This window comes from Talpa occidentalis, unplaced genomic scaffold (assembly GCF_014898055.3).
Source record: "Talpa occidentalis isolate TD23 unplaced genomic scaffold, MPIMG_talOcc4v2.1 talOcc4.10, whole genome shotgun sequence".
NCBI classification, from domain to species: Eukaryota; Metazoa; Chordata; class Mammalia; order Eulipotyphla; family Talpidae; genus Talpa; species Talpa occidentalis.
The window spans coordinates 33,426,517-33,450,605 of NW_023600993.1; the positions used below are offsets into that span (position 1 = coordinate 33,426,517).

The window sequence follows — 24,089 nt, forward strand, 5'->3', positions numbered from 1 at the left end:
AACATTCCTAGTCAAAAATCACCAAATATATTGTGGTTAGGCTTACTGATACTCTGTGCCATGGGAATGATTCCAGCTTTACCTGTGGGCAGAGTCTTCCTCTCACCTGGCTGGGGTGGATGAGGTGGTGGCATCTGGTGGTGCATCAGAGGGTAGGGAGGGGGCTGCTGATGAGGCATCATGCCTGGGTGTCCTGCTGGTCCAAGTGGGGCCAGGCCAGGTCCTCCTGAGTGCTGGTGTGTCTGTTGAGGGTTCTGTCCGTGCTGCTGCTGTTCCATTTGCTGCCGGGCTCGCAATTCAGCATATTTCAGCTGTTCCATGTGGAAGTTCTGGCGTTCAGTAAGCAACTGTTGCCTCTGTTGTTCTAACTAAAAGGAAAGGGAAGAAAAATGACATCAGGAAAGGCTCACAGGATTGGATAACACACAGGACACCTACCTGATGCCTGGATTCCCTACACTTCATCCTAGTTAAGTATCTACCTTATCTCCTACAATATCCATTGTAAGATAAAATATCATTTAATGAGTAGCATATCTGCATTTAGACATCTGTCTTTGAGGTCCAGGTTTTCTCTATGTTGAGTAAAGTTCACCTTTCTTTGTAACCTTTACCCAATGGGATTATGGTTCTCTGAATCCACTCAGTATACATGTAATTCCCTGTGTGGCAGGCACTTGGATATTTAAAAATAGTTTATAAAATCACGTTAATGTTCACCAGATAGAACAAGTCTACCCTGTCCTTCTAATAGTCCCTCAGATGCAAATATTTCAAGTCTACCCAACCTTCCCAAGTGCTCTTTTTAGGTGTGAGCCTTCTGGTTGCTATTTTATAATGTGAGAGAGAGTTAAATCCTCTGGATGAGTGGACATGGCTTTGGTTGCAAAAATATGCATTTTTTCAACATAGAACTTTTGGCAATGCCACTGTAAATTTTAACTTTTCAAGTATGCAAAATTAGTCTGGGTGACACATTCCCCATATATTTTAGATGTGTAAATAAAATTTTGCATGAATCTTGAAGAATATAAGCATTTCAATATTCAACATAATCTTTCTGGAGCCCAAATTAAAACCAGAGAAGTAAGTTATTATATGTGCCAGGAAATTCAGAAACCATATGCCTGACAGTAATTCAGAGAATGGAGTCTACCATAAATGCTATCAAAATTTATTTAATTCAGGCCTAAAAATTAATTTGAACATGAAGGAAAATAAAAATCCACATCTTTAGGAGCAACATAATAAGGATGATTAATAAATCTATTTCCTTTCAGTAATGTTCCATTCAACAATTTTCAATAAAATATCTGATTTAATAGGAGGCATTTTCTAGACTTGTGCTGTCCAATACCTCAACTACAAACCACAAATAGCCCCTGAACACTTGAAATGTGGCTAATCTGTAAATGCAAAGTACACAATAAATTTTGAAGACTTATAAAAAACTATTTTTTCATATTCATCAGATGTTGAAATAACATTTTGCACACATTGGAATAAAACATAATTTTACCTATTTTTTTTTAAAGATTTATTTATTTACGCATACAAGAACTGGGGTACAGGCCAGAGGTGTGGGGGGTGAGAGGATTCACCAGAGACAGAGTGAGGAACAGAACAGGCTGGCTGACTGAAAAGCACTGCTGAGGGCAGCAGCAGGCGAGCAAGGAGAGGTCTGCTTTGCCATGTGGGGTCACCTCTCTGGCTGGGTATCGAACTTGTGCTGCAGTGGTTGTGAATAGCTTCCTAGTGCTGCATCTTAACCCTTTGTGCCACCAGGCATGCCCCTTACTGTTGATTTTTTTAATGTGGCTACTACAAAAATTTTAATTATACACATGGCTCATATGATATTTTATTGGATAGCACTATACCAAGGTTAGAGAGAAATGTAACATTTTAGGAGTTTTAAAGAGCAGTCAGTTCTGCAGAGAAAACCTATGTACTATCATTAGCAAAAGCTAGCTGGAATAAGCATGCGAATTAGACTAAGAATCTGGGCTCTTAGCAGAAATATGCCTGGAGAGAAGTCCACATGGAACCAAATGAAAAGCATCACTAGTTTTCAGGAGTAAGAACTAGAGGACTTCCATGGAGTGAGGGTAAAACAAGGCCATGGACAAGGCAAGAAGAAAAGAGGCATGACCAGGTAAAGAGAAGGAGGATACATGGAGAGAATACAAATAAAGCTTATGTCCTGGGTATTGGTGAGCTGGCTTGCATGGAGTCTCCTGAGGAAGGAGATGTTTTGAAAGGAAGGATCTTGTAAGAAGTTGAGGGGTATCAAGAGAGTTCCAACAGGAGGGAACCTAAAGAGGATAAAGTCTGGGCAGGTTTAATTTTTGTTTGCAAGATGAGAAAGGAGTTGGGAGGATGTAAACAGCATGAGAATCCTCTGGAAGTCCAGCTCTGTCAGAAAACTAATGAATGAAGCAATGTCATTAGTATTGTGTTACAAATACAATGAATTCTACCTAGTGATTCTACCTCTGGAAATGTGCCCTAGAAAAGTATGTGACTGTGTATAGAGACAGTCATTTAAGTATTGTATTATTTTTTATGAAATTATGTCTGCAATACACTGAAAAAAAAAAGTTTTAACAGTATTTATTCATTTTTTAAAAAGTTTTTTTTTTTTTTTTATTCATATAAGCACTGGGTACAGTCAGAAGCGTGGGAGGGCAAGAGAATTCACCAGAGGCAGAGCGGAGAGCAGAGCAGAGCAGGCAGACTGACAAAGTACACTGCTGAGGGGAGCAGCGGGTGCAGCAGGAGAGGTCTGTCATGCCATGTGGGACCCTCACCGGTGGCCAGGGATTGAACCAGCACTGCAGAGGCTGAGGGCAGCCTCGCAGCCCAGGGCTCAACCGATGGGCCACCAGGGAAGGCCGTTTAATAGTATTTAGAACACAATACTAATGACATTAAAAAAAACCCTTGAGGGGCCTCCTTGGTGTGCAAGGGGTCGAGGCACAGCACTATGAAACTATCCACAGCCACTGTGGCAAGAGTTTGATCCCCAGTAAGGGAAGTGACCCACATGACGCAGCAGACCTCTCCTGTCTCACCCGTTGCTCCCCTCAGCAGTGTATTTCAGTCAGTCTGCCTGTTTTATTTTCCACTTTGTCTCTGGTGGATCCTCTCACTCCCTGCACCTCTGGCCTGTACCCCAGTTCTTGTATGCATAAATAAAATAAATCTTAAAAGAAATGGAAGCACTAAAAATTGCACAAGTTTTATGCTACAATTTCATTTTCTTCTCTCCCCTTTATATTTCCTAGAATTATGATAAAGTTCCAATAGCTTAACTGAACAGGGTAATCACTCTCTTAAATAGGGTGTTAATGAATCAAGTCACTTTCTTTCATGGCTCCAATCTGGCTTCAGGGACCCAGCTTCATACAAAGCGGCCTGCAGTCCTGCTCTGAAGACACATCCCCTCCACTGCATTCAAACCCTGCCTTCCCCTCTTCCCTTCACTCCTACACTGAAGCCGAATCTAAGCGGAACCTGAACACAACAGCACTTTTCTACACCAAGCTACCAAACATAGACACAGCTGCAAGTACAGCTGACTGCACACAAAGCTCTTCTTCCCACTTAATTTGCATGAAGCAGTGAGGAGGGGGTGGGAAAGTAAAAGATGGTGAGGGCCACAAAAATCCATCTCTACTGCCAAGGATGGAAATAATCAGCTGAGACTTGAAGTCTCTGACTACGTGGCCTCAGGAATGAAGTAAATAATCACACCTTTCTTTGAAATGTTTGGTGTCCAGAGGAGATATCCACTTAAGAAAAGTGAAGTCTAAAACAGACATATCCATTCCTGTTTATACCTGTGAAAATAACAACCCATCAACTGCATCTTGCTGCTTTCATCTGTACTTTTTTTTTTTTATTTAAAAGATTTTATTTGTGCATACAAGAACTGGGGTACAGGACCAGAGGTGTGGGGGATGAGAGAATTCACTGGAGACAGATTGAGGAACACAACAGGCAGACTGACTGAAATACACTGCTGAGGGGAGCAGCGGGCAAGACAGGAGAGGTCTGTTTTGCCATGTGAGGAGTTTCCTGGCCGGCCGGGGGATTGAACTCATGCTGCAGAGGCTGCGGATAGCTTCAGAGTACTGTGCTTAACCCCCTTGTGCCACCAGGTAGGCCCTTCACGTGTACTTCTGGAGGCAGAAACCCAAGGGGGGAGCTGGCACTACTATTAATGAGTGCTCATTCTGTCTTTGTTGCAGTATGTTTGCTGCCTAAGGTAATGTGTCATCTTTAATTCAGAAATAAACCTGCTCCTGGGTACAGCATTCTTAATAACAAATGAAACTACCCCAATTAATTCTGCAAGCATAACAACAGATTTGATTATATGATAGGCAGTACAGAGATGCATTACTATGAATATGCAAAAAACAAAGTTAAATACAGCTCCCCTGGGGCAACAAGAAATTAATTTTGCCTTTTCTTTTTTCTTAATTTGTCATCAAATACAACGAAAATTTCTAAGTTTGTATCCTATGTGTCAGGATATCCTAACAGCATTACCTATCCAGAACCCCACCAGTTTTTACTTTCATTGTTGCCGTCCGGGTCTAAACCACCATCAACTCATGTGGATTATTTGAACAGCCTCTTCAAAAGTCTGTTATTCTAACCTTGCTTCTTCATAACACTTTTTTATTTAAAAGATTTTATTTATGCATACGAGAACTGGCGTACAGGCCAGAGGTGTGGGGGATGGTGAGAGGATTCACAGGAGACAGAGCGGGGAACAGAACAGGCAGATCCACCGAAGTACACTGCTGAGGGGAGCAGCAGGCAAGTCAGGAGAGGTCTGCTGCGCCATGTGGGTTGGTCCCTGGCCGCCCGGGGATTGAACTCATACTGCAGAAGCTGTGGACAGCTTCACAGGCTGCATCTTAACCCCGTGCGCCACTCGGGAGGCCCCCGTTCTTCATAACACTTTTTATAACAGATTGGCTAAACTTTAAGGAAGATCACACCAGTCCTTTGCTCAAAGTCCTGTAATTATTCTACATTTTATTTTTTTTTTAAAAAAGATTTATTCATTTATGCATACAAGAACTGGGGTACAGGCCAAGGTGTGGGAGGTGAGAGGATTCTCCACATACAGAGCAGGGATCAGAACAGGCAGACAGACTGAAGTACAATGCTGAGGGGAACAACAGGCGAGTCAGGAGAGGTCTGCTGTGTCATTGGGTTGCTCCCTGGCCGGCCAGGGATTGAACTTGCGCTGCAGTGGCTGCGGCCAGCCTCACAGTGCTGCGCTCAACCCATTGTGCCACCACGGAAGCCCCCTATTCTACACTTTAATCACAATAAAATGAAAGGTCTCTGGATACCTTACAGGCACCTCTGTGATTCGGTCACCACTAGCTGTGACTTCATTCTCCGACCTCCTGTTACCATTTATTCTCCAGTCCACCGACCTACTCCTTAGTTCCTAAATATGTCAATCAAGCATTTGCCTCAAAGGCTTCTGCCTTGGTTGATTCTAGTGCCTGGAAGTATCTGCTTAGTTGTCAGTTTCTCAATACGGTCTACTGGAATGATACTACTTAAAATGGAAGTCTGTGTGAGGAGATTCAAAGTAACCAGACTTTTCTTTCTGAAGTTTTCTTCATATAGTTTTTGAGAGATTGAGAAAATTTATATGAAGTGCTTTATTTAGCACAGTGACTGGTCCAATAAATGTTTACAAAGTCAACAAAAGCCTATAGAGATTAAGAATTTAATATATAGTTATTGACAACCAGTTTACATAAAAGAGGCATGTATAATACTGAACAATTAACTATGTGCTTTACACTGTTTCAGGCATATGCCATACTGATCATTTAATCTTTACAACATAGTCATGTACAGAAATCATTAGTAGGAACACAGCCATGGCTTTGCTTACTCACAAGCTGGGGTGGGAAAAATAGGTTGTCTTAAATGTGCACAAAAATGAATGGTGGACATTTTGAAGTCCCTAGGATTCTTTCTGTTTGTGAGTGAAACTCCAAGTTGGTCCAAGGATTTCTCTTCCCAATATTTACACTGTCCCATTGAAGCCTGGTCTGTGTGATGGAGAGAATATAGCACAAGTAAAGGGATGTGATTTTTTAAAAATTTACTTATTTATGCATACAAGAGCTGGGGTATAGGCCAGATGTGCAGGGGGGTGAGAGGATTCACCAGAGACAGAGGTGGAGCAGAACAGGCTGACTGACTAAAACATACTGCTGAGGGGAGCAGTGGGGCAAGACAGGAGAGGTCTGCTGCCGCATGTGGGCTAGCTCCCTGGCTGGGGATCGAACTTGTGCTGCAGAGGCTGTGGATAGCTTCATAGTGCTGACACTTAACCCCTTGCACCACCAGGGAGGCTCCAGGGACGAGATTTCTAAGTTTAAGTTACAAAAGATATACACAGTAGTTTCATTCTGGGTGCTCTTTAGAATCACTCACTCTGGGGGAAGTAATTTTATGAGTCACTCTACGGAAAGGTCCAGATGTCAAGGAACTCAAGTTTGCTGCCAACAATCACACAAACCTAAAGCTATATCCGCCAACCCCAGGTGAACTTTAAGGTAACTACAACCTCATGAGACACTCTGAGTCTGAAGCACTCAGATTCCTAACCCTCAGAATCTGTTTGAGATAGTGCTTTCTCTGTTTTCAGTCACCAAGTATTGGGGCAAATTCATACAGGAATAAATACTATGGGTGTGTTACTTTCATTCAGTGGCTAGGGACTGTTCCGCACAGCAGAATATTTCCCCAACATTCTCAGTTGTGCTGTTCTATTCAGACTATTCTAGAAAATGTTTTATGTGCTTTGATTAGAATTTAACATAAAAAAAAAAGAGTCAAGTGAGAAAAACAGGAGTTATTTGAGATAAGTAATTACTAAAAATCCAAAGCACAAGGGAAATTCTGAAAGGCCAGGAAAAATGGAGTCACTGAACACATGGCCCTTGGGTGTTGGGAGTCAGTGGAGAATGGGAAATGGCTGTAGGCTGTTATTTGGGGACAATTTCATCAGTGATTTAAAAAAAAAAAAGATTTATTTTTATTTATGCATACAAGAACTGGGGTGCAGGCCAGAGGTGTCAGGGTAAGACGATTCATCAGAGATAGAGTGGGGAGCAGAACAGGCGGATCTACTGAAATATACTGCTGAGGGGAGCAGTGGGCAAGACAGGAGAGGTCTGCTATACCATGCGGGTTAGCTCCCTGGCTGGGGATTGAACTCCTGGTGTGGTGGAAATAGCTTGATAGCGCTGAGACTTAACCCCTGTGCCACCAGAGAGGCCCAATTCCATCAGTGTTTTAGAGAGTGGAATTTGCAGGTTCACCCTCTGAAGGTGACTTAGTTGAGAAAAGAGCCTACTGAAAATCTCCTTGCTATCACATCAATTCTGTTTCATTATATTACAGAGACCTATTATCCCAAACACCCTGAAAAAAAAAATCTGTAAAATGACTAAAACTCAGCCCATTTAGGTAAGATAAAGGCAGATATTCATTCTTCAAAGCTCCAGTTGCCCTCTAAAAGTTTTCAATATCCCCGCCCCCGCCCGTCAGTATTCCTCCTCTGTTTCCAGAGGAACACCAATGTCACTTTTCTTAACTGTCTCTCCCATTAAACTAAACTAAGTCCCCTGAGGGTAGGCTTTTCTTTCAACTTTCCCAGCTTCTGACTGACACTGGCACATGTCTATTCAAACAACACTTAAACAAGGGTCTATGATGTGTTGGTTCTGTGTTAACAAAGATACTTGAATAAGTTTGCCCTTAAAGAGCATATACTCTGGTATAGGAGGATGAGTACAGTAAGTTCTCGGTTAGGCTGCACAGCAGCATATGGAGAGGGGCATGTTACCCACAGGTACATGGCTGAGGGACACAGGTGATATGCAAAGAATAGGGAAAAGGAACTTGGTGGCAGAGAAGTACTATGCATACATGTTACACAAAGAACATAGTCCTAGGAAAGCTCCAGGTGGTGTGGCATGGTTGACGGACAGAGGGTGATGGGGATGAGGCTAGGATGGCCAGCAACTTCTGGGCAAGGAGGCTGGTGGTGTGAGAGATGCGTCTGGGGTCAGGGAACTGGGGTATAATAGTGCAGGGTGTGGGTAGGAGTTGATGAAGCAGCCTCTCCTTCCTCATGGGGTGAGAATGCCTTTGTTAAGTGGCAGAGTTGTTCTTAGAACAAAATGAAAATGGGTTGCTCTCAAAAGGAACTTGCAAGAAGGCATGCTTGATGGACCACTAAGAAACAGATTACCAAATTTCTTAAAAGTCAAAACTCTTCTGGAATGGTTTAATTTTAAGGTTCATTAAGACTGTATTATTTATAGATAACCAGTATCATCATCTTTTTTTTTTTAAAGATTTATTTATTTTTATTTATACAAGAACTGGGGTACAGGCCAAAGGCGCGGGAGGGTGAGAGGATTCACCAGAGACAGAGTGGGGAGAACAGGCAGATGGACCGAAGACACTGCTGAGGGAAGCAGCGCATGAGGCAGGACAGGTCTGCCATGCCATGTGGGAATCTCCCTGGCTGGCTGGGAATTGAACCCACGCTGCAGAGGCTGTGAACAGCTCCACAGCACTGCGCTCAACCCGCTGCACCACCAGGGAGGCCCAATAACCAGTATCTTCTATGTCAAAATAATTTTTTTTGACATATAAGGTCAAAATGTCAAAATAATCACAAGGAGAAAGTCTTAATTAAACCCTCAAATTCCAGAATGTGTCAGTGTAGAAAGCTGATTCCGTTTCTAGTCAACTCATCAAAAAAAAAAAAAAAAAAAAAAAAAAATCTTCAAAGAGCTCAATCTTTGCTTCTCGAAAACTACCCTTGAGATAACCATTGCTTCCCAACCCTTCCTATGTTTCTGATCTTTTGTTGTTTCTACACCCATTTACACCTTTTTCTTAATTCTTTTGATCCTAGTTGAGCCACATCCTTCTATCAATAGTTTGTGCCCCAGAGAATGCTGTTTAGGAGCTCTGCACAGGCCTAGTTCCACCTGCCCTTTACTGTATAGGGGAGGGAAGAGAGAGGTGAGAACACAAGGTTCGGATCTGAGAAGGTTTGATAAAAAGGGATCACAGAAACAAGGCTCCTAAATCAAGATTAACTTCTACTTTTGGATATTTCTATTCAAGAAACAAATTAAGAAAGTCCAGATAATGGATCTGCATGAATTCTACTTTATTGGTAACAAGAGAATAAAAGAAGTCTAAGACCCAACTTCCGCAGGATGAAATATTTGATACCACCATGTAACAAGGGGGAGGGGTTGCATAATTATTTTCACAATGTTTATACTCTTTTATTAATCATTGCTATTTGATAATGCTTCTGAAAGGGCAAACAGAAAAAAGGATAGAAGATAGCCAGAGGCCAATAAAATAGGATACCACTTATTTATGTAAGTTGTACTTTATGAAAGGTGAGGAAAGTTTAACTGCTAAAAAGACACTATAAAATTCCCCTTACTTACAGCTTCTTTTTCTCTGTCCATTATAGTTTCCAGTTCCTCAAAATGTCGAAGTTTGATCTCCAGTTTCTTCATTTGAGTCTCAACAAGGAGAGCTACCAGAGACTTAATTTTTCTCTCTTCCACGGCAGCCAGGTGCTAAAGGGCAAAAGATTATTCAAATTACACAGGCTAACATTTAATAAACAGTAAAATGTTAAAGTTGCTATTCAAAGTGGGAATTACATAATTACGAAAAATGCCCAGGCCCTCTTTCCATATTTCCACCAGGGTAAAAATACATTTATTCTAATTTAAAATAACTGTCCCTGAATTTCTGCTCAACAGCACACAGAGGAATTGGTCACATCACTCAGAGAGGATGAGGAAGTCAGACTTGGCAAAGGTCCAAGAAGATCCACTTTTTCATGACACCATCCCAAAGATTACACTAGCATACTTCTAACACCACTTTGCATTCATTTTTATTTTATCTGTTGAACTTATGTTCTTATCTTGCTGATATACAAGGTTTTGAGAAATAATATGGACTGATTGTCTTACAGATCTCCATTTTTCTTACAAAATCTAGAAGGAATTAGTGTGAAAAAGTGGTTTATACAGGCTTTTGGGAGCAAAACTGACAGACAACAATGCAACAAGAACCTTATTTTTCAATCTTTTATACCTGAAAGAAATGTTTTATAACTATGGAAACCTCTATGCAGGAAGATTGGGAAGTATGGGCAAGTTTTATGAATGAATCTGTAACTACTAATGATCAAGCTAACTTCTCTCAATTACACTGAACTTCATTATCACCAAAAGTTTAGAGAAAGATTACATGATTTTAAGCCTGCTTGTATTGTGTAGGGTTAAACCAATTTCTACGAAACATATGCACATCTATAAAACTGAAAGTTTAGAAGGTCAAATAAAAAACCTCCCTCTTACTTGTGTTGTCTAGCCATTCCTTTAAGATACTAATAATGTTACCAGGTTCAGGGTCTAATATAAAAAAGTCTCCTAGACTTGGCTTTGGCAGGAAACTTTCTATTTTCTTGATATTTATACAGGAAATTAGGGACATCCCTCACTATTATCAAATAAACACACCAAAACATTTCCTCTCAGAACTGAACATCATGAATTTTCAAATAGAAAGGGACCACCAAACAACAAGAAAATGAACATTAAAAAAAAGATCCACAGCCAAGGAATAGCTTTGGAAATTTAAGAATATAAGACTGTAAATATCCTAGAGTTCCAGAAAAGGGGGTGGGTGAGTTACGAACAAAAATCTAAATGTCATCAGGCTTCTGAAAATAAGGTAAAATTTCTTTCAAATTCTGAGGAACAATGAATTTTAAAAACAGAAATTTAAGTCAAGTAAGTGTGAGTACAGAATAAAGACATATCTAAAACCAAGGACTCAACATGCATTGCAAGAATGTAAAAACCCACAGACAATGAGAAAGTATTTGCAAATCATGCATCTACTGAGAGACCTATATGCAGACTATATAAAGAACTCTTATAACTCCTGTCTAGGGATAAATATTACTGGTAGAAGAGTTACAAAACAAACACATGCTAGTCACTGTCTCAAGATACTTGGCAAATGCTGAAGGAATCAGATGTAAGAATAAAATTCCTGCAAACTCCTTTAGAAGGGATAAAGATTCCTTTAAAAATCTTAATCAAATGTTACTCCCAAAGGAGAATGACCAAACTGCCATCTAGCATCAACTCAGTTCTCCTCTCAATTATATTAACATCACAGAGGAAGGTTAAATCATCTACATAGAGAATACACCATCACTGGAGCATCAAAATTTTATACACATCTGGCATTCACTCAAAAAAGCAGACAAAGATATAGACACTGAACCTGGTAGGAAAGAACTTTAAAGTATTTTCAAGAAAATCTGGATACAAAGAACTTCTTATACAACCTATATATGGGATTAAAAATCAAAGTCTACCTGATTGAAAATATGATTGAAAAATGTAGTAACTAGAATTAGTAACTCAACGATAAGGCTTAAAAAAGCAGACTTGACCACTGAACAGAAAGACAGGTGAGCAAAACAAAGGAGAAAACAAAGCCTCTTTAATAAATGATGCTGGGAAACATGGACAGCCACATACAAAAAAGGGAAACTAAATCCTTACCTAACTGCATACACAAAAATTAATTGAAAATGAATTAAAGACTTGGATATAAGGCCTGAAACCATAAAATACTTAGTATTTTAAATTAAATGTTATTTAAATTTTGGTTCTTAAAAACTTAGAAGCTTAAATCACTATTGGTATCCAGGAGTGTTTCAAAAATGGTGGGTATCTTTTTTGAGCTAGCTGCTTGGTTTTTATTGTAAACACTTAAAGTCATTTTTAATGGTATGGAGAATTTTATCAGATTATGTTTCTGGGTTGGTTGGGATCACCAGGTTCCAAGTGGAAACCTGGATTTTAGTTTTGGTTCTTCAATAACTATTCATGTATCTCTAGGTTCATCAAGAACTTGTGTGGGTTTATTTCTGTATCTACAAAATAAAGGAGTTGAATGAACTCTAAGATCATTTCGATATTACACAAGGAAAATCTTTGTTACTGAAAGTCTTTGTTATTGTTATTCAATATCCATTTAAGAACATAACTTGTGTGAAAATCAAATATTTCATTCCACATTTTAAAAATAATGTATAATCCCTAACTAAAGCTTTCCTAACAGTCTCACTATTATATATTCAGCATTTTAAACTGAATTTAGTTTTTTCTATTTTCATTAGTTTTTTCTATTTCTTCACAACTAATATACAGTCTTAAATAGCTCAACTCAAATCAATGTGAGATTCAAGGTTAATGAGATGACTATAAATTCAGAGGCAGAGAACATCCACATCTATCTCAGGCATTAAATGAACCTAGCATTGTAGCACAGTTGGCACAAGGGAGTACTCAAACATAAGTTTGATAATTAAAATATGTAATTTTTTTTACAGCCTAGAGAATACATTTTTCTACATTGTTTTTTGTAACAATCATGTTAGAAAGGGAGATCAATAAGACCCTTTGATTCAAATAAAATGAAATAGGCTCAGAGAAGTTGTTTGTTGCCGATGTTTAGACTAGTAAATAGCAGAACTTGAACTAACATTTTAAAGTCCAAAGGATTTCTAATTATCTCCCTAAGACTATTTATAACAATTGATATTTTAGCTAACATTTTCCTGAGGAATTTTTAGAAGGAACCTATAGATTAAATATGGCCTCAAATGTCTTTCTTCTGAGAGGTGGGGGTCTATGATTGACATCTGAATCAGGGCAGACTCTTATGCAACAGAAAATAGTGGTACCATTTTCTGGTTCCCAGTCTGGGAACTCAATGTACTATTTTATAAAACAGTCTCTCTGTAAGAAGTATAATGACCTGCTAGTGTGACTATAAAGGAGAAACCCCAAGACATGCAGAGAGACAAGGTCCCAACTACCTCTGCCTAGGATTAGGATCTGAAGGTAGCTGTCTTGAACTTTGTAGATGCATAGATTCACCTCTGAGGTGAATACTAATAAATGACATAACTGATACCACATGGAACAGAATTGTCCATTAGGTACACTAATTTCATAAAATCATGAGCTACAAAAAAAAAAATTTTTTTAGAAGGAAAAAAAAAAAGCCACAGCTTTGCTATTGGAAAAGAATTTGTTATCAGGAAATAGGGTGATGCTGTAACAAAAACCTAAAATGTGACTTTGGATTTTATTTATTTATTTATTTATTTATTTATTTAAGAACTGGGGTGTAGGTCAGAGGTGCAGGTGGTGAGAGGATTCACCAGAGATAGTGGAGAGCAGAACACACAGATCCACTGAAATACACTGCTGAGGGGAGCAGCAGGCAAGACAGGAGGGGTCTGCTGTGCTATATTTGGGTTAGCTCCCTGGCCAGGGATCAAACTCATGCTGCAGTGACTGGTGATAGCTTGATAGCTGAGACTTTAACCCATTTGCCACCAGGGAGGCCCAAGTTTGGATTCTGGATCATGGAATGGGTGCAGGTGAAAGGGACTTGGAAAAACCACTGGTGGTAATTTAAAAGATAGAGGAAAACAGTGGTGGGTGGAGAGTAGATCTCTATTACACAGCAATACAAAATTTGGAAACTGTCAAAAGGGTAATTAATGAACTTGCAAATCAGGCTTGGATGGCTTCCAGGCAAAAGTAAATAAAAACTCATTTTTTGTATGTATTATAGCAGCTAGAAGAGAGGAACCAAAGAAGGAACCATTCAACTTTTAGGCAGAATTTAGAAGAATTGCAGGGTTTGAAAATCAAACTGCTTCTGATCTCTGGTTACACCCAGCAAGGGTTTGAAACAGAAATGGTTTCAAGACAAAGATCAAATCTAGACTTCCAAGAATCATAGGGTATGCCTCTTATACCCTTCTCTACTAGACTAAGGCAGAGTTGGAGGAAGTGTTGTGTGTCAGCATCTTTATGAACATGTCTCATACTCTTTCCTTGAGCTTCTTGAATCTTTAAGGTCAAGTTTTCATCAAATGTGGAAAACTTTTCAAGCAGCCACAATTTCTTTTTCCCCTACCTCTTTCACTCTCGCCTTGCCTTCTAGGATTCTCACTACATGTGTGATGGAAAATCTGAATTGACACACAATTTCCTAGCTATCGCTCTACTACTATTCAAGAAGAACTAATTCTTTTTTTATTGTCTTCCCGCTTGGTATCAGTAACATGAAATGTTTGTTTCTGATTATTTTCTCTGATAGTAAACTTGTTTTTTACATTGCTTCTAAGCAGTCACCTATTAATCTCTTCATGTCACCAATATTGGAATTAGAAATCTCCTAGATTGGGGTCTCCCTGGTGGCACAAGGGTTAAGCACTATGAAGCTACCAGCAGCCATTGCAGCAAGAGTTCAATCCCTGGCCAGGGAGGTAACCCACAGGGTGCAGCAGACCTCTTCTGTCTCGCCCGCTGCTCCCCTCAGCAGTGTATTTCAGTCAATCTGCCTGTTGTGTTCCCCATTCTGTCTAATGTGAATCCTCTCAACCCCTGCACCTCTGGCCTGTACCCCAGTTCTTGTGTGCATAAATAAATCTTTAAAAATAAATAAATAGATAAAAGCCTAGGACAAGTAGAAAGCAAGCCATGAAAGCTACTGAGCAGCAAAACTGGGCTGAATTTTTTAGCCAACAAAACCCATTGTTTATGGACAATGAATACATTCAGGGCTTTCCATTAAACTAAATCTTCTTTTCCCAAGTGTTTCTTTATTCCAGGGAACAGTTTATCATTCCATACATAGGAATTTATTCACAACAGTAAAAGAAACCCTGGGGATTGGAGCTCACCAAGGACTTAGTACATTTTTACAACACTGATGACTCAATTCCAAGCAAGGTCAGAGAGGACAACTGAGTCTTGGGAGCCAGGCACTGGTAAGTATGAACATGGACTGTGAAGGACAGTGGGGCAACACCTTAGAGCCATTCACAACAGTCTTAACTTTTTAAAGGACACATACTCTTTTGGGAGTCTTACCCCAGGAAAATGCATTTAAACTCAAAATAATGTATGTACTTTAGAGACTTCATGAAACCTATCCAGTGAATTCTTACAGGTCTAAGCTCTAAGATTAATAACTGTTGATATAGATTGTTACAAGATATCCATTTATACCTACCATTTAAGAGTCTGAAGCATATCCCTACCCACTTTCCTGCTCAGGTTGAGGGCTACTCAATAGATAGGTTATACAAGTTTTGAGGGAAAGGTTAGCGTGCAGTGAGCTGAAGCTTTGTGAGGAGTCTGGACTCCTTTAATTATTACCCTTGTTTTTAGTTATTTCAGGATTGGTCTATAGGATTTTGGGGTGACACAACATTTTCCTCTTTTGATAAGATTCTCAATTGGGTGAGAGTTGTTAAGAAGCATAGAGAAGACTACATAGGCAAACACCCGCTGCAGGAATGTGGAAGGAGTGGTGTCTGCTGGTGTCCAACCTGGGGGTTGGCACTAGCCTATTTCCTTCCAAGCAGACAAATTTGGCGCTAAAACATAGAAATGCCTCTGGAACAGTTCTCATTCCAGAAAATCCCTCTTCCAGGTCTGATCCTAGATAAAGTAGTGATTCTGTACCAAAGTCAGAGAGCTGAAGAGGATTCCTTTTGGTGTTTAAAATTCAGTTCATCTTCTCTTTGCTCTATCACTGTTACTATCAATGGCCTTAGCCAGCACAGAGAAGGTGTTGATTGTTATTGTTATTTGCACAAAGATGCCAAGTAAGGAAGTAGCAAAGGCTTTGTCTGTAACTCTTATCACAGACAGATGAATGGCTGTAGTCTACCTAGTTCCTTGGTTGTACCTGTTTGTAGTCCCAGTACCGGGAACACAGATATTCAGAATCCCTTCATAATCAAGATACCAAATATCTGAAAATCATTCCCCAGCTCTAACAAAACTTGCCATCTGGGATTTGGAGACAAAGCAAGGCTTTGTGCACACTGCTGGAGATTACAGAAGGGCGGTCATAGAGATCTGAAACCACACTTTTCACGGTGACCCAAACCTCACATCACCTTTTATTTTCTTAGGGAAAGGTAGGGGTCAAGGTGATGTGAGGATGTGAAAATGACACTGTAAGTGTCAGTGAAACCCAGTTTTGTAGCATGCTGGGCCACCACTAATTCTCTGTAACTTCTCCACAGGACTTGCGCAAACACAAACGGGGGAACCCCTACACTCAGACTGTAGCTGGTGAGAAGAACACGTTGGGTCCTACAACACAAACCTGCAAACCGAGCACACTAATGGTCCTAGGTTGCCATTCTGGTCCACATTTAGCTCATCCCTTCCTGCTGTGGGCATCAGGACATGGGGTGACAACAGAGGAACTGTCCTACTCCAAATGAAAGCAGCAACTCACAGGCCTTTGCTGCCTCAGGCATACTCCAACCATCATGGAAGGCATACACATCTATCTCATAGAGGCCTCTCTTTCTCTCCCAGGTCCCTTTTCATATATATTTTGTCATGTCCACAAGGGCTAGAGGCTGGCCCAAACACGCTTAGCAACAAACGAGGGGCTACCATGAAGGATTCCAAGCAAGTGATTAGCCAAAGCATTTAGATTAGTATAAAGATGGGAAAAACACTGATCCCAAAAAAAATAAAAAAAAGAGGGAATTTCTAAAAGGTGAATTTGTGTATTCATGCCTAATCTTTTCCTACATTCTCCCATCATTTGCACAATTTTTGTCAAGTCCAAACAAAATTTGAGAAGAGGTAGATAGCTGTTGCTTATGTGCATGGCCAGATCCATCCTGCCAAAATGACTGGTGCGCCTAATCAGATATAAGCAGGTCTCCTTGACCTCCCCATCCTTGTCCACGGACAGGTCAAAGCTGATGACAACAGACACCTGTTAGGCATCAATAATGCCAGACTACATGTTGTTGGTCACCAGAACCTTTTTTTTGCCCTCTTGAAAGTGCTCAGTAACTTCAGCCCTCTGTTCCACCCTCATTTTACCACTCAGCAGAGCATCCTGGTGGCCTTCTTTGGAGAGTTCTGCTGCTTATCACCTAGCTTTTCTGCAAGTATGGCACAAAATCATGGCTAAGTGATGATAGCCCCATAGAGGTTACACATGGCTTAGAACTTCTGTGTTATTGCACACCATGTGATACTGCTTGATAAGTCTCCAATGTCTCCTCCTTGTGCTTCAGTGTGATAATTTTGGAAGCATTTCTGGGCAAATTTCCAGAGTCTTCAAAGGTGACAGAGAAAAGCAGCATCTGGCACTTCCTGTGCAGCATCCTCTGGATGTGGATGCTCTGATCTCTGTGGTCCTGAATAGCTATCATCACATCCACCTAATCCAGAACCAACACCTTGATCTTAATGGGGTCAATGAACTTGAATTTGGAGCACCAGTCCAGGACTGTGCTGGGGTGCCAATGACAATCTCAAACAGCATAAGCCAGCTTATGCCTCAAATAGCATAAGCCAGCTTAATTCAGGCAAAATCTGCTCATCTGCTCAATCACTTTTCCTGTTTCAAGGCTGAGCTTATAGTTTGGGGAGAGGTGCAGACACTGGGGATATGTTTGCTGGTTCTATCTGACTGAGCATAGCCAACACTATTTTACTAGTACCAGACTGGGCAATTAAGTTCTGTGGGGGTTCAGCAAGCATCAAAGACAATGAGTTCTCTTATATCTTGAAGAGAAGGCACAGATTCCTGGGAGAAGCTTGGTTTCAGCCAAAGCTCCTCAAAAGACTTCAATGAGTAAAGGGGGGAGTGTGGATCCCTCTGCAGGACTTCCCCTTGTTATCTATAAGGTTGCTTCTGATCGACTTGTTCAGCAAGGACTGGGCAGCAGTGTCTTCCTTCTCTTCATCTATCTCCCCTGCATTGGCACTGGTCTTGACAACAGCACCATTATCATCTGGTTTGAGTCTCTGCCTTAAGATGAAAGTTACTCAAGTGGCCCACAGGCAGGGACAATAGAAAGAGCCCCAGCAGGGCCTCCCCGGTGGCGCAGCGGTTGAGCGCTGGGTTGCGAAGCTGCCCGCAGCCTCTGCGGCGCCGGTTCGATCCCCGGCTGCTCCCCGGCCACCGGAGGAGGGTCTCACATGGTGCGCAGACCTCTCCTGCCGCCCGCTGCTCCCCTCAGCACTGTGCTTTGGTCCTTCTGCCTGCTCTGCTCCCCGCTCTGGCTCTGGTGAATTCTCTCACCCTCACACGCTTCTGACTGTACCCAGTGCATGTATAAACAAAAAACAAACAAACAAACAAATAAATAAAAACATGCCTCTATTAAAAGAAAAAAAAGAAAGAGCCCCAGCAGACCCAAACTTTGCCCCTCAGCATTGGGCTGATTTTTTTTTTAATCCAAAGAAACATGCCTCAGAAGGCAGAATCAAAATCCCAGAGGGCCAAATCAAAATTTGTAGAGAGTAATTTTCAGTGTGTAGGACTGGGTCTTGACCAAGAAACTAGAAATGAATGGCTGGCTAGATTTAAAAATTGCTGCAGTAATCCTGCCTGTGCTTCACCTTTGTTATGTTAGTGCACAAATTCTTCATACTGAGAACACTAACACACAAGGAACCTTATTCAAATAACAACTCTTGAAGAACTTCACTAGTATAATCCCTGGGCTTGATTTAGATAATATCATGCAACTGTAGTCTTAACTCTGACTTTATAAGAGGACACAATGGCATATTTATTTTGCAAGTGGAAGAAATAAAAGTAATTTGTGGCTAGAGTGAAGACTGGTGAGTTAAGGTAACATCTTTTCTCTATAGGTGTGGTCTAAGATGCCTCATTTTGAATTCTGATAGAACCTTTCTTGACCAATAGAGTTGGACAGAAGTCATGCAGCACCAAGCTGAAGCCCCAGGACATGACAGCAGCAGGTTCCCCTCATCACATAGAACAAAAGCTTTTCCTTTAAAGTTCTAAGCAGTCACATAAAAGTCCAACTACTCTGAGACCACCATAATATGAAGCAGAAAAAGGTAATCTCAGTGAGGTTGTAAGGAAAAAGAGACATCCTCTGGCCTCCAGGGGGTATAGTCAACCTAATCTTGGCATCTAGCTATAAACAACGTCAACTCAGGTTCTCCATAACAGCCCTGCTATGAGGTGAATACGTGAGTGAACCTAGGCAATGCCACACAGAGCAGAATTTTCCAGTTGAGTCTGAGGTTTGTAAAAATCATATAAGATATAATAATTATAGCTTAAGTCACTATTTTTGTTGTAGTTACATAGCAAAAAAGAAATGAAGCAGGAGCATTCAGGAGACACAGGCTATGGATTTTTGAAAAAATCTGGTAACCAGGATAACCAAGGCCTTTCAAAAGAAGGGTTAGAGAGGGAGTGTAAACCCTTCACATACTGGCTTTATAGAACCTAAGAAGAATGAGGAGCTCTGAAGCTCCTCATGTACCACAGAAGATATATGGAATGGGGGAGAAGCAACCATACAACAAGAAGATTAATGATAAGAAAGTAGAGATTCAGAAAACAGCTGAGAACAACTTTTCATAACAAAGCATGGGCTCTAGCTGGTAGAACAGAAGTAGTTTCTATTGTTATACTAGGATACATACAAGATTAACTATAAGCAAAATAATCAAGTAAATCAACCTTTCCTTCTCTCTCCTCTCCACAGTTATCATCAGGTAAGAAGATATGGTACCAATGTACAATGCATAGTGTAAACCTATTTCAATCAATGCTTACCTGTTAAAGTCTTATGACTAAAATGTACAATGAAAATTTGCCTACTCAAGAATGAATTTCAGGCATAAGGGAATAAGTTATAAGGTATTTTTTTTAAAGATTTATTTATTCATGCATACAAGAACTGGGGTACAGGCCAGAGGTATGGGGGGTGAGAGAATTCACTAGAGACAGAGTGGGGAACAGAACAGGCAGACTGACTGAAATACACTGCTGAGGGGGCAGCGGGCTAGTCAGGAGAGGTCTGCTACGCCATGTGGGTAGCTACCTGGCCAGGGATTGAACTTGTGCTGCTGGCTGCGGATAGCTTCATAGGTTGCATATTAACCCCATGAGCCACCAAGGAGGCCCGTTATAAGGTATTAAAGAAGGATGAAAAAGAATATGCCTGTTGCCCCAGGATGAACACCATTGCAACGAAGACAGACCTACTTTAGCCATTTTAGGATATGTGGATTGGGTGGTAAAGAATAAATCTGAAAGAAATGTCTGTGGTCTCAACAAAATGTAATCTCTGTTATCTTGGAAGAAATGAATCCTACTGCTGAAAAAAGACATGTATTTTAATTGTGGGGGTTTCTAGCTTATTCCAGCAATAGTTCTGGACTCTTCCTTCTATTAAAAGCTACACATCCAGATGGAAGGGCTCCAGAGCAACAAGCCAATGGCATTCCTTACTACTCTTCTAGGTGGATCAATAATAGCTTGTCAGTAGGTACAATGAAAAAACAGATATGCTACAGATCAGTCCTTCAATATGATAAGGATGGGTAAAAGTCAGAAAGCATGCTCACAGTATGTGTTTTGGAGTTAGAGCTAGAATCTCTAATTACCACTCCATGTCAGAATGTGACAATTAAAATGTATCAAGGAAAACTCTTAATAATAAAGCTGTTTATAGACACAGAAGAACAAAAAAGAGTAAGAGAGAACTTGGATTGTACAGATAAGTTCTATTAATTACAGTAATTTACGTGAATTCCTTACCCCTTAATCACCATGTAGCACAAAAATGATTATGTGTGCTCTGAAATGTGTCAGATCCAGCTGTAAATGGCACTGAATAGTTCATATGTGCCAAGTTATGTAGTACAAGTGTCTGTATCACAAATCAGTGGGAAACAAAGGTGTTTTGAGATTGAAGAACTTAGTCACAGTTATCAGAAAGAAGAGTGATGGTGAGGGAGAAAATTTTAGTGACCTGAAAATAAAATGTGTTTTGGACACTCTTCTAACCTTGTATGGGGGTATCCCAGGGCCAGGCCAAAGCAGTTTCTCTGCAGTAATAGACAAATAGCTATGGGAAGGTATTGAGTAGAATACAATATACAAATGTTTGTGCCCGTTGTTGCATGTATCAAAAACTATGAGGTCAGAGGAAAACAACATGAGGCATTTGTAAAAATTTATAGGTAGTTACTTCTCTGGCATTGTATAGTGAACATTCACAGTGTACAAAGAGGAGAAATAATGGGAAGGTAGAATGAGATACCCATGTTCTATGAGAGGGACAAGTGTCCAGGGAAGCCCAGCTGGAGATGAGAAAGAGTGGCTTTTTTTTCTGGTAGAACTGCAAGAAACAGTATAGGTGAGAGACCAGAAATGATGATTGAGAACCAAGAAGAGTCCTGATCATGAAAAACTCCTATGTAATTTTAATCCACCAGAGACAGGTTATTTAAGAAAGTAAAAACACTCATGCAAGTATTTTTAAAGATTGTTTTACATATTGCATGATTCTTTTTTTTTTTTGGTACCAGAATTTAAGCTGTGTCTTAGTACAAGTCATCTTAATGTATAAAGCCTGCTAATTCTTGAGCATTGGCATCAGGAAACTGACAGCTAAGTTAATGTACACAATCTCATCATGTCATCATTATATGCCCAATAGCCACTAAGAGATATAGCACCTTCTTTATCTGGAACTTGATTATAGATTTCACTTTACCAAACTGACCACCATATTCTCATTGTGGGTCAGCAAAGAAGGGAAGAAGTCTACTCAGGACTGGGTCCAGGACTTGTGGAATCTGCTTGATTAGAGACTAAGAAGCAAAAAAGGTATCCTACTTCTTGGCCAGCTTCTTAACCAGTTTCTTTTCTTGTTGTGTTTCCTCAGTGCCTCAGTATTCATGTGGGCACCTTTGCTTTGTCACAGTGCTACTGGGGTGGACTTAGGCATGACCCGTGCTCAAGAAATGATTGTCCTTTTGAGGGTCATACCTCTTTAAGCTGATACTTAACTCTGCCATCTCCAAAAATTTGCTGTGTTTGCTCTGGTTCCCATGCATGACTTCCTGAAGTGCCTCCTAGAGGGTGTCATAGGGCTTTGCTGCTTATGCTGTTTAACCCTTAGTAACCAGGAATGATCGAATACATTTATATGAAGTTTTTAAAAAATGGAAGGAACTAATCCATGGGGTCAGGAGACAGTTTAGGAATGACTCTTGAAGGGAGGCACAGTTATTGGGAGTAACAGGAAACTTTTGGGAGGCTGGTATTGTTATATAGATGCTGCTTGTAAACACAAAGGTGGGGGCTCAATCCGTGAAAAAACTCACTGAGCTGCAGACTTACATATCCACTTATTTGAATATGTTATATTTCTTTCATTTTTCAAAATAAATCTTTTTTTTTTCAGATTGATTAATTTATACAAGAACTGGGGTACAGGCTGGCCAGAGGGGCGGGAGGGTGAGAGAATTCACCAGACAGAACAGGGAGCAGTACAGGCAGACGGACTAACGACACTGCTGAGGGGAGCAGTGGGTGAGGCAGGAGAGGTCTGCCGTGCCATGTGGGTATCTCCCTGGCTGTCTGGGAATTGAACCCGCACTGCAGAGGCTGCACACAGCTTCACAGTACAGCGCTCAACCCGTTGCGCCACTGGGGAGGCCCTTTTTCTTTTATTTTTCCCACAAATTCTGCTTCAGGTTCATTTGTATAAATAGCACAGGAAGACACCAGTGTCCTGCAAACAGCAACCTTGGGGCAACACCAGTCCTTTTGTTCTCAAATGGTTGACAGGGGTTCTCAATTCTGGAGTTTGGGGACCTTTGGCAGCCAACACATCTTTGGGAACTTGTGTTGTACCAGCATCCTTGGCCCAGGGTTAAGCACTGGACTTCAGCTGGGAGAACATGAGACCCTTGAAGATGCGGCCATGTGCACATTTCCCAAGCTTGGTTTGAGCGATGTCGGCAAGATGACTAAGCTTATGGCTGCTGCTCTTTGGGATATTAGCCCTGACTGCCTTGGGCTTTACAGGGGCCTTGATAGCCTCAGCATATGCACTCAAGTCCTTGGCATTGTTGGCCTGCATCTTTCTCAGGCCATTCTTGTGCCTCTTGGCAAAATGCATGTTTCTTAAGAACCCGGGGTTCACCCCGTAAGAGATTTATATCTTTGTGACTGAGGTTTCATGATGATATTTTTGTGCCACTTCTGGGATTGGTTGTGTGTGGTGTGGTTCTTGGACTTGACCGTGTCTGTACTGAAGCTCGCAGCTCCTGAGATGCCATGAGCCTCAAGAACGAAGTATTATAATGGAAAATTAAAAAACAAAAAAGATTACACTGGTTGAAGGATAGAGAATGGGATGAAGGAGATAGGCAACAGATGATGGGATGGAAGCTCACCTATGAAAACAGCAAGGAAGCCAGGTAATAGCAGATGAACTCAAGTACCAAGAAGGATTTGATAGCTGAATAGCTATGGAAAATGAAAAACTGAGGAGTCAAAAATGACCTGAAGCTGCAGACTTCACGACTGGATAGGCAGCTGTATTATGCCCTGATGAAAGACACGAAGGAGAAATGCTCCCTCCAGATCTTTATTTATAAAATGAGAAAATATGCCCAAGACAACCCTTAAGATCTTAAAAGACACCCGATGACTATAGAACAATAAGAAGTTGGACAGCTCAGAGACAATGAGCTACCCAAGAATCTAACTTGGCAGAAGACAGAGAAACATCAAAATATGTTTCTAACAAACAAACAAAACCAAACAAATAGGAAACAACAGTCAATACTTCATTAAGTATTCAAACTGTCCTTCAAAAATTGCTAAAGTATGGTAGAGTAAAGATAGCGAGAATACCAAAAAGAACCACGAAAATCAGGAGCTATCTTTGAAAATGACTGGCAAGTATGAATATGCAGGAACTCAAGCTATTGTACCAATCAGCTAAGGTATCTGTCTGGACTAACTGCAGGTGGCCTGTAAACATTTTTGTGCATGTGTCAGATGAGTAGGCACTCCAAATAGTAGTCTATGGTTTGAACTGA

The 24,089-nt window shown here is 40.7% G+C and overlaps 1 protein-coding gene and 2 pseudogenes across 4 annotated transcripts in view; all 3 read right to left on the minus strand.

Moving 5' to 3' along the window:
* SMARCC1 (SWI/SNF related, matrix associated, actin dependent regulator of chromatin subfamily c member 1) overlaps window positions 1-24,089 on the minus strand; it is a 129,934-nt gene that overhangs the window by 19,168 nt on the left and 86,677 nt on the right. For all 4 annotated transcript variants that reach the window (XM_037528321.1, XM_037528338.2, XM_037528347.1 and 1 more), the window contains exons 23-24: window positions 9,537-9,671; window positions 107-368 (exon numbers count right to left, since the gene is read on the minus strand). In XM_037528321.1, coding sequence (XP_037384218.1) covers window positions 107-368; window positions 9,537-9,671 — 397 coding nt within the window. The remainder of the gene's footprint in view (window positions 1-106; window positions 369-9,536; window positions 9,672-24,089) is intronic.
* Window positions 15,782-20,241, minus strand: LOC119237471 (ATP-dependent RNA helicase DDX19B-like; annotated as a pseudogene).
* LOC119237487 (60S ribosomal protein L10a-like) lies at window positions 20,667-23,161 on the minus strand (annotated as a pseudogene).